Source organism: Nanorana parkeri, unplaced genomic scaffold (assembly GCF_000935625.1).
Source record: "Nanorana parkeri isolate BGI_ZX_2015 unplaced genomic scaffold, ASM93562v1 scaffold16, whole genome shotgun sequence".
NCBI classification, from domain to species: domain Eukaryota; kingdom Metazoa; phylum Chordata; class Amphibia; order Anura; family Dicroglossidae; genus Nanorana; species Nanorana parkeri.
The window spans coordinates 4005987-4017555 of record NW_017306284.1 but is presented as its reverse complement, the minus strand read 5'-3'; the positions used below and the strand labels follow the sequence as shown (position 1 = coordinate 4017555).

At 46.1% G+C, this 11569-nt stretch overlaps 1 protein-coding gene across 1 annotated transcript; it reads right to left on the bottom strand.

Moving 5' to 3' along the window:
- Positions 1-10659: 10659 nt before the first annotated feature.
- On the bottom strand, positions 10660-11309 carry LOC108789270 (alpha-(1,3)-fucosyltransferase 6-like). Its single transcript, XM_018559240.1, has one exon. It carries the CDS (start codon positions 11265-11267, stop codon positions 10683-10685), a length of 585 nt encoding a protein of 194 aa, XP_018414742.1. The 5' UTR covers positions 11268-11309; the 3' UTR covers positions 10660-10682.
- Positions 11310-11569: the final 260 nt, after the last annotated feature.

The following is an 11569-nucleotide window of genomic DNA, read 5'->3' as shown; positions in this document are numbered from 1 at the left end:
CTCATGGAATTGACTCCAGTAGAGGGACAAAAATTACTTACAGCCTTCACACATAGAGAACCTTTTAGCAGAACTGGCATTCAGTAAAAAAAAAAATCTGTGAATCTTGGAAATAAATTCTCCATTATCAAGGGTAATAGGCGAGGAATTGTCAAGTAAAGGGCACGGGGGGTGCGTGGCCGGGATGTGAAGGAGACAGGACGCTCCGCTGCCCTTACCTCGATCCATCCGACTAATCCATCCTGTTGGGGGACTTTCCTGCTGCTCGGACCGCTGGGGGAACAGTGCTGGAACTCCGCTGGAGTATGCCCTCGAGATCGGGCAAGAAATCCTCCACGCCCGGGAACAAGCGCCGCAGCCGCAGACGGAACACGTGTCCCTCGCCGGCCATCTTGCCTGAATCTCCCTCTGCACGTCTTCAGGTGGTGAGTGAGACGTCCGCGCTCATGGATGGGGAATTGCTGGTGGCTCAGGAGGGGCTGGCCCCATCGCCCCCACGGGAATCTGGGCACCAGCCAGAAATACAGACTGCTGCTATCCTGACAGTTATAGAGGCTAGTAGAGTGGCACTCACTACCAAAATAGACCATCTTGCGGTCGAATGTACACTCATCCGCAGTGACCTGGATACATTTGGGGGGCGCTTGTCTGAGGCTGAACATAGAGTACCGGGCCTAGAGGAGACGAAGGGGGAGCATACCACCTCCATTACTGAACTGCAACTCATGGTGCACACATTGTCTGCGAGAGCAGAAGATGCTGAAAACAGGATGCGCAGAAATAACATCCGCATTATTGGCCTGCCGGAGGGTGCAGAGGGTGCGCAACCAGTGCAGTTTGCGGAATCCCTCTTTAAGAAGGTGTTGATGGCGGAGGTTCCCGCCACGTTTGTGGTAGAGAGGGCGCATCAAGTGCCTGCTGGCCGCCCTCTTAGGGGTGAATTTCCTTAGATACAGGTTGGGCCTGTTGATCGAACTGGAATAGGGGAAGGTGTTGGGTTACAGGGGTGACAGCCCTCCTTGGGTGCTGTCTTTGGAACTAGTTTGGGATTAAGCTTCTCTGAGTTATGTTGGGGTCCTTTGTCAGCCGAAGAAAGCAGGGTGGAGAGGGGGGGGGTTATACTTGTTATGTTGAGCTGTGTGATACCTGCATATGTATGGGTTTCCTTTCAGGCAGCTTAGGCTGGTCTGAATTTACCAGAGATATTTGGGCGATGGATTTTCTGAGCCCTAATGTGATCACTTTACTGTGGGTGGATACAGGATGGCAGGTACCTCAGTAAAAATAGTATCATGGAATGTAAGGGGTCTAAATCATAAGTTCAAACGCTCCTTGGTGTTTCAATATTTAAAAACGCACAGACCTCATATTATTTTGTTGCAGGAGACGCATTTGGAGGGACAGAGGGTGCTGGCGCTGCGGCGACCCTGGATCCAGAGAGCCTTTCATGCTACCTACTCGGTTTATACCCGGGGAGTCTCCATTCTTATAAGTAAATCTTTGCCATGCACGATCGAGGAGGTAGTTCTGGATCCGGGGGGCCGCTATGTTATCATAGTACTGGTAATACATACACGCAGGGTTGCTGTGGTTAGTGTCTATCTGCCCCCTCCTTTTCAATGTCAGCTACTGTATGATATTCTGGCTAAGGTGGCGCCATTTTTGCCTATTCCTATTGTAGTGGTGGGGGATTTTAATACTATCCTAGACCAGACTCTGGATTCCTCAAACCCAAATAGAGCACCGGGGATGGAACTGGTGGGATGGGCGGAAGCAGCTTCCCTGCTGGAGGTTTGGCGGTGGAAGAACCCTGGTGTTCGGGGGTTTTCTTGTGTGTCTTATGCACATAACTCCTCCTCCAGAATTGATATGGCTTTTGCTAACGATTTATTCCTGGGGTTGGTATCGGAGGCTGTCTACCTGCCTGGAGGGGTGTCTGACCATTCGCCTCTGTCACTCACGCTTACCTTTCCCGCACCATACCAACGCAGGGGATGGAGGTTGTCCCCAGGTTGGCTTGGGGAGGAGGGTGTGGAGAGTAGACTGACGCCCCTGGTAGATGAATATTGGGTCCACAATACAGGGTCTATGTCTGAGGATATTGTCTGGGATGCATTTAAAGCATATCTCAGAGGAGAGTACATCTCTAATATTAAAGTATCTAGGAGAGAATTTGCTAAGGAAAGGGAGGAGCTGCAGCGGGTGGAGGAAGAATGTGCTAGTCTATATGGGGCCTCTCCTGGTGATGATTCCTTTGAGGCTCTTAGGGCAGCGCGGAGGGCTTTACAGCTACATCTTAAGGCTCTGACTGGATGTTCTCTACGAGAGGCTGCAGAGGCGAGATTTGAGCAAGGGGACAAGAATGGCAAATGGTTGGCCCTATTGGTGGCGGATCATTATCCATTAGCGAATATCCCGTGTATAATGACATCAGTGGGGGTCTTCCTGACGAGATTGCTGAATTATAGGGACAGAGACGCTGTGCTGGCTGCGGCCCGGAATTCCCCTGATCTGCGTCATGAAAATACAGTAATCCGCTTGTACCCGGACTTTTCGGCAGATGTGCAGAAGCGCAGACGTTCCTTTCAGGATGTCAGACGCCGCCTCAGGATTAAAGGTTTGCAGTACAGCATGCTCTTTCCCAGTAAGCTGAGAGTTCAACATGAAGGAACGGTTCAGTTTTTTGATACTCCGACGGCAGCAGCGAGCTGGCTGGATAGGATGCGATAAAGAGATGCAGTTGACATCCTAACCTGAACGCTCTTTATTTTGGATGACTTCGGGGATCCGAGGCTGTAACAGTGACTGAGACATTTTGCTGTCAGCCTAAACATTTCATGCTCAGGGGTGGCGGGGTAAGGGGACACCCTGCCCTTGTTGTGCTATATATTGCATTTCTGTACCTCAGGTCATTTTTCTTGTATTACTCAGATTTTGCTCCATTGCATAATTTCTACGGTTTAATGCCAGCACTGTAATATATTGAGTCCCCTTGTACATCATTATGAGGGGGGGGGAAGATGGAGGCTCCTCACGTAGGGGTGAATTTCCTTAGATACTGGTTGGGCCTGTTGCTCGAACTGGAATAGGGGAAGGTGTTGGGTTACAGGGGTGACAGCCCTCCTTGGGTGCTGTCTTTGGAACTAGTTTGGGATTAAGCTTCTCGGAGTTATGTTGGGGTCCTTTGTCAGCCGAAGAAAGCAGGGTGGGTTAGGGTGGAGAGGGAGGGGGGGATTGTTATACTTGTTATGTTGAGCTGTGTGATTCCTGCATGTGTATGTGTTTCCTTTCAGGCAGCTTAGGCTGGTCTGAATTTACCAGAGATATTTGGACGATGGATTTTCTGAGCCCTAATGTGATCACTTTACTGTGGGTGGATACAGGATGGCAGGTACCTCAGTAAAAATAGTATCATGGAATGTAAGGGGTCTAAATCATAAGTTCAAACGCTCCTTGGTGTTTCAATATTTAAAAACGCACAGACCTCATATTATTTTGTTGCAGGAGACGCATTTGGAGGGACAGAGGGTACTGGCGCTGCGGCGACCCTGGATCCAGAGAGCCTTTCATGCTACCTACTCGGTTTATACCCGGGGAGTCTCCATTCTTATAAGTAAATCTTTGCCATGCACGATCGAGGAGGTAGTTCTGGATCCGGGAGGCCGCTATGTTATCATAGTACTGGTAATACATACACGCAGGGTTGCTGTGGTTAGCGTCTATCTGCCCCCTCCTTTTCATTGTCAGCTACTGTATGATATTCTGGCTGAGGTGGCGCCATTTTTGCCTATCCCTATTGCAGCGGTGGGTGATTTTAATACTACCCTAGACCAGACTCTGGATTCCTCAAACCCAAATAGAGCACCGGGGATGGAACTTGTGGGATGGGCGGAGACTGCTTCCCTGCTGGAGGTTTGGCGGTGGAAAAACCCTGGTGTTCGGTGGTATTCTTGTGTGTCTTATACGCATAGCTCCTCCTCCAGAATTGATATGGCTTTTGCTAATGATTTATTCCTGGGGTTGGTATCGGAGGCTGTCTACCTGCCTGGAGAGGTGTCTGACCATTCGCCTCTGTCACTCACGCTTACCTTTCCCGCACCATACCAACGCAGGGGATGGAGGTTGTCCCCAGGTTGGCTTGGGGAGGAGGGTGTGGAGAGTAGACTGACGCCCCTGGTAGATGAATATTGGGTCCACAATACAGGGTCTATGTCTGAGGATATTGTCTGGGATGCATTTAAAGCATATCTCAGAGGAGAGTACATCTCTAATATTAAAGTATCTAGGAGAGACTTTGCTAAGGAAAGGGAGGAGCTGCAGCGGGTGGAGGAAGAATGTGCTAGTCTATATGCGGCCTCTCCTGGTGATGATTCCTTTGAGGCTCTTAGGGCAGCGCGGAGGGCTTTACAGCTACATCTTAAGGCTCTGACTGGATGTTCTCTACGAGAGGCTGCAGAGGCGAGATTTGAGCAAGGGGACAAGAATGGCAAATGGTTGGCCCTATTGGTGGCGGATCATTATCCATTAGCGAATATCCCGTGTATAATGACCTCAGTGGGGGAGCGGGTGACGGACCCGGGGGCAATTATGGAGGAATTTACACAATATTATAGTGCGCTGTATGCTGCTGTTGCGCCCTATGATGCGGAGGCTCTTCACTCCCTTTTGGGAGGGCTGGGTCTTCCCTGCCTTGAGCAGCAGGACAGTGAATCCCTGGAGGCGGAGATCTCGATAAGGGAGGTCGAGAGGGCAGTTGGATCCTTTCCTGCTAGTAAGGCGCCGGGGCCGGATGGCCTTCCGGCAGAATGGTATAAATACTATTTACCGCAGATGGCACCTCGGTTACAGGAATTGTATAACGTTTGCCTAGCGCGGGGGAGACTGCCAGCTTCCATGTATGAGGCGAATGTTGTTCTTATACCTAAACCAGGGAAGGATCCCCTGCTTTGCTCCTCCTACCGACCGATAGCTCTTCTAAACAACGGGGTTGTTTGCACTGATGATGGAGCCCCTAGCTGTGGCTTTACGCAAATCCGCGGCCTTGGAGGGGTTCAGAGTGGGGTCTATTGAGGAGAGGCTTGCCTTGTACGCAGATGATCTGATCTTGTTTCTGGCAGACGCGGGCCCCTCTCTTAGAGAGGCGCTGTGAATCCTTGATGAATTCTCGGTATTTTCTGGACTGAGAGTTAACTGGACCAAATCCCATATTCTGCCGCTGGATGAGGGCACTATGGGCTCGGCTGATGGATCGATCCCCCTGCAATGGGTCTCACAGATTACGTATCTGGGGGTTAAGATCACAACTAAAGTTAGTGACTATTCCTCACTGAATCTAACGCCAGTGATCGCACAGATTAAACGACGGTTGATAGGATGGAAGCATTTGCCAATCTCAATGATAGGTAAGGTTAACCTGCTAAAAATGAAGATTCTACCTGTACTGTTGTACTTTCTCCATAACTCTCCAGTTTGGGTGCCTGCGAGTTTTTTCCGCGGGGTGACTGGCTTGTAAGGGCACGGGGAACTGGGAACTTCCATGGGGGACATGTACCAATGCAATTACCAGGAGATGATAATTGGCAGCAGGCCAGAAGCAGTGGCAAGAGATGGCAATATATGGCAGGCCAGCAGCAATGGCAGATGATAATGGATGGCAGCCCAGCAGGTGGCAAGAGAAGGCAATTGATGGCAGGCCAACAGTAGTGTTAGTAGGCAGCAATTCATTATGAAAGCCTCACTTAGGCAGCCATAGTCACCATTGTTACTCCTTTTACGACCATGAGCATCGGAGGAACGTTGGCCATAAAAGTTGATCTTGTCACTCTATGGGAGCGCTGTTAAGAGGTTCCTCTGCAGAATGAGCTCCGGCATTTCCCTTTGTAACACTGATCCAAAAGGGTGGGCAACCAGTAATTGTCCCTCTCCTTAATGACCCAAATCCTGGGGTCCTTGAACAAGCACTGCAACATTTGCCACAACTTTCCAGAGGCAGAGTAAGCCTCACTGTTGCTGAGAGCAATGTGTCCTCTACTGCCTCACCCCACCCATGTACAACACCTGGGATATGGGGGAGGTGAAACATTTTCTTGGAAGCCTTCCCCGTCTTCTTCTCATCACCGCTGGCACCCCAACCCTCATGCTCCTCTGGTTCTGCCTCACAGGGACAGACTTTGGAAAAATCAAGCCTTGAGAAAGCTGTAAGTCCTACTATTTCACCGATCCCCGCCACGTCATGGCAAACCATTCTGTGGCTACTGTCCCCCAGGCATACCAGCTGCAAAACAGCATGGCAGCATTTTGCATGGGCTGATGTGTAGGCTCTTAGTTGCTTGTGGGGGACTGATGGCTCTGAGGATTCACCAATTCACCAATGAGGCCAATAAGGAGGACAGGGTAGCAGTGGCTGAGCTACATGGTCACCATCACCATCACCAAATTGTACAACATGGGGCAGCACCACTAGCTCCAGTAGTATATGGAATGTTGGTTCGATTTTCTAATACTTAATGGGATCAAATCAACAATCAATTGTGACCACAGTGCCAAAAATATCAAAGGTGCAGGATGGAACATTTTTCTCAAATGAACAAAATTCTAACAGTGAATGTGAAAAATTGAATCTGAAATTCCATTTATTCCAAATTTGTTAAATCAAATGAAATTTTGAATTACATTCCCCAAGTATCTGATGGCATTATCAAATGTTCGGGTGAGATTTTTCGTATGAATTTTTATATGAAAAACTACCAGTATATGGCCAGCTTTAGGCTGCATTTACACCTGTGCCTTTTGATGTGATGTGGTGCTTTACAAAAATCCAGCTTGCTAAATTTTTTTGTTTGATTTCCAGCATGAAGCACATTCCAAAGGGGTGAATAGCAATACATACTGTACAAAACATGTGTAAAGCACAATCTACAGGGACTACGCCACAAACACGGAACAGTAACTTAGGTTTACTTAAAGTGACATTAAAGTCAAAAAAATGTTTCCCTCCCCCCATGTTAATGTTAGCACTTACCTTAAATGACATCTCTTATTCCGATCTTCTTCTTTCCTGATGTTTACATGTGTCCCTCCAGCGTTGTGGCAGCTCTCCGATCCAGCGCTGACTGCTCTGTCCCTCCGATCCAGCGGTGTCTGCATGCGGGTGCACGCGCCCATAGACTTACCTTGCGTCTCTGCCCTAAACCTAGTTAAAGCGGTTTTTTTGTTTGGTTTTTTTTAAACTTTTCGCCTATATCTACTGCTTGCTAGCAGTAGATATAGGCAAAAAAACGGAGGGTTTAGAACCCTTTTAAGGGTCAGTCCATCAAAACTGCGAGGTTAAAGCTTTCAGATTCTTTAACTGTCTGTGCCTCCAATGGATCTAGGGCCATCATTAGAATTCTTGGGTCCCCTACACCCTACCTGACAGGGCCCCCCTCCTGACTAAGTGCACAGTGAGATGCTGCATCGTGCTCTAATGTGCAGGAGGACTAAAACAGAGGTTCTCACACATAGCGGGACTAAGGTCCGGTAGTTTTCTTCCAAAACCTTCCTTAAAGTAGCACATTATGGCTGACTTACTTGCAGACAATGCCCTTCTACATTGCTGTCTACTCTCCCTTCCATTGTTGGCACTGCCATCTTCTCCCGATCTTCTTCCAGGTTCTTTGATTGGCTAGCTGGCATAATGTAACTCCTGTGCATGGGAGTTACTTCATTCCAGCATGCTGGGTCTGTGCACTGAAAAAAAAAAAATCACTGACAGGCAGGTCGGAGCTTTTTTGGTAGAAGAGACTTACACAGTCTTTGCTATCAAAACCTGCCCATTAGCAATTTTGTTATAAACACATTTTACTTACACTTTGGGGGAGCTTTAGGCTGCATTTACACCTGTGCCTTTTGATGTGATGTGGTGCTTTACAAAAATCCAGCTTGCTAAATTTTTTTGTTTGATTTCCAGCATGAAGCACATTCCAAAGGGGTGAATAGCAATACATACTGTACAAAACATGTGTAAAGCACAATCTACAGGGACTATGCCACAAACACGGAACAGTAACTTAGGTTTACTTTAAGTGACATTAAAGTCAAAAAAATGTTTCCCTCCCCCCCCATGTTAATGTTAGCACTTACCTTAAATGACGTCTAAGGTAAGTGCTGGGAGAGCACTTACCTGGAGTGTTGGGAGAGAGCCATGGTCCTACTCTCCTATGTGTAGTCAGTACAAGGTATTGAACCCTTGCTGGAGCACCTGGAGGAGAACTATGGAGCAACCTTTTTTGCACACTAATGAGCCCTGGTGACCCTAAACTCAGTATATAGCGCGCAATGCTGAGAGCGCAGAGCCGCGCCGCAGCCAGAATGCATACCGAGAATACTGTTGAGATCCACCCCGCTGGCTGATTGACAGTTGGGTCTGCCTCTCTAGAGGCAGAACCAGCTGTGCCCGCCCCCTCCCCGTCTGTTCCTCCAGTCAGCACTGGAGGATCGGAGAGGGAAGGAGAGGAATCTCTGCAGGGAGCTTCAGTGTCACAGGTCTGCTTGAATCATAGGGATGAGTGTTTTTCACTCACCCCATAATTCTCCTTTAACATTGTAAAGAAAAGTAAAATAGACCTGTACTTGTTCTTGTATATGCCTCCTGGCACCTTGTGATTGCCCTTTTATAATGCATAAGATATATATATATACTGTATATATACTAGGGGGAATTTATCATAGCAATTGTGAGTGTTTGAACTTGCACAGAATATATTTGATGCACTTTGCACCAGATTTATGATGCTAGTGTAATGTTGTTCATAAATGAGGTCTAGTAGATTCCAGGAAAGAAGACTCGTAACTCCAGGCAAAAAGCTTAAAGGAGAATTATGAGGTTCTTGTACCAGTCTTGCCACTCTCCCTTCTGCCCTAACATTGACTTGTCGCTGACGTCCTCAATTCGCACGTTCAGACCCAGATTTTCGGCTGACAGTCCAGTCTTTAAACACTTTAACAACAGCTGCTCTTGAACATTTAACGAATTATGATGTTTTGCTGATACTCGCTCCATGGCTACGATCATCCCACGTTCAAAGGCTGTTAAATCGCGTTGTTTACCCATATCTTCAGAAAAAAATCACTTCTACTGTCGTGGTAAACAACCCGCTTCCCTATTTATAAGGGTCTGGCCCTCTAGCAACTTCAGCACGAAATTATAGCTAATTTGCCTACAAACGTCAGGTGGTCATAATAATCTGGCCACTCAGTGTATATACACTATATACATTATGACCTTTGCTCTCTGCGTCACACCGCTGACTTCTGTATTACCGTGTTTCCCCGAAAATAAGACACAGTCTTATATTTTTTTTTGGCTCAAAAAAACACACTAGGTCTTATTTTCAGGGTAGGTCTTATATTTTAGCAATTTCCAAAAATAGTACTAGGTCTTATTTCCGGGGTAGGTCTTATTTTGGGGGAAACAGGGTATGCATCATACCGCTGACTTCTGTACTGTGCGTTACACAGCCGACCTCTGCACTCTGCGTTATTACTGATCTCTGTGCTCTGCGTTACACCGCTGACCTCTACACTCTGCCTTACTCCACTGACCTTAGGGTGTTTTTAGGGGCAGGAGTTAAGGGCAGGGTAGGGGTTAGGTGGGGAAACTGGTGGTGAGTAACTCTTAAGGCCTGGCTAGTAGCTCAGGACTTGAAAATTTGGGCCCTGGTATATGTGTGTGTCTATATTTATATATACATTACCATTGTATTTATTATAATAGTTATTTATTATAAAATCTAATCAAAAGGAGATCTACAGCTATTTTTTGTGAGAAAAAAATACAACTCAGAAAACATGGATATAGTGCATAGCACTAGATTTGCAAAATGCATTTTTTATTTGATGGAGCAGTGCATACTAGTGAATAAGGGGTTATGGTGCTGTCTTTATCCTTTGACTGAAGCAGTGTATTGGGGCTTATTCAGCAATAGCTACATAGGCTGCGGCAGGAAGTACAAATGATAGCCAAATAAACAGCGCTAAATTAAATAGACTAACCAGATTGCAATCACGCTGTAATACAATAGTGCATACATGTAACTCCCCCCAATAATGAAAATGGAATATGACAAAAACTCGTACAAAGTGCAAGCAGTGCAGTCCAAAAAAAGAGATTCTCAATTCAGAATAATGGTGATGCCTATATTGATACACTGACAATTATTTCCGTGCTCTATCACTCCTGTTATTACATATATGGTGGATGCTTCCTGAGGGTTTATAAGTGTGGTGTCCCTCCATGCCCCCCAGTCAGGGTTAATTCACCGGATAGTTATGACCTTATACTGAACAGATATCATTATCAGTTGGATTTGAACACTGTCTGTCTTAACAAGGTTTAAACATTAGAAGCTTGGCTATAATAACATTGTATGTTAAGTGGAAACAACTCCGCCTGTCCCTAGTTTTTGCCTGGGGACAAACTCGCTTTGAAATTGTTCTGATTAGCTTGCAGAAACATCTAAAAAGGTAAGAAATATTTTAATCATTTGTAGGTATGCTGTGTGGATTGGAACATGTAACATACCTATAGCATGATTTTCTCAATTTGACTGCAAAAGAGGAAATACACTTTAATACCAGGCTCTTAGCCTGCTATTTGAACCATGCTGCAACACTTGGAATAGTCCTATAAGGTGGTGCCTCTCTCAAAGACTTGCATACTCTGCAGTATTGCGGTATCCATGCTCCTTCCGATTTCGCAATGAATAGATTGATCTCCAGTTGAAATATTGTTGGTACTTTTGATCATCTTTATCCAGCCTGAGGAGATAAGAAGCCAATTCTTGGGCACTAGAAAAGTCATCCACATGAATAAATGAGTCTGGAGGGATAAAACGCTCATAATTTGCACGTGTTGGACCCAAAACTACTGGTACAGTTCCTGATTCAAGTGAATTAATCCACAGTTTTTCAGTGATATAGTCTACATGGATTGAATTTTCAAAAGCGAAATAGAATTTATATGTTGAAATAGTTTGTAAATGAACATTTCTAGGAAGTGGGAGATGTTGACCACCATAAATGTCAACATGCAAATATTTTTTTAACTGATCATAGTACTGTACTCTTCTGGATCTTGGGTTCCAATTACTTACAGCCCAAGCCACAATTTTTGACTTCTCAGGGATAGTAAAGTTGATGGTACCATCATTTTTCTCTAGCCAACCATAGGGTGTAAAAATATCGGAGTCGGCCCTGTAGGACATGGTGAGATTGATAAGGTTATCCATGAACTGAAGGTTTTGACAATGGCTTGGGGATTCCAGACTAAACCATATCCAGCATTGGTTAGGGGGCCTGGCAATTTGTAGCTGTTTCCTATTTGTCCACACATCCCGATGATGTATAATAACAGCATTTGCTGAAGAGTACATAGAACGGTCTGCTGTGAAGAAGCACTGAGAAGCATCATATTTTTGGGGACATTGATTGAGTGGAAATTTATTTCCAAAAGGATATGTCCAAAGCAATATTATCAGCACCGATTGCTTGGTTATGTTTGACTCTAGTTGTACATAATTGTTTGGGATGG

Bases quoted from the DNA above. Each gene is read 5' to 3' on its own strand.
- LOC108789270 (XM_018559240.1), bottom strand. From the start codon at position 11,267: ATGGATAACCTTATCAATCTCACCATGTCCTACAGGGCCGACTCCGAT.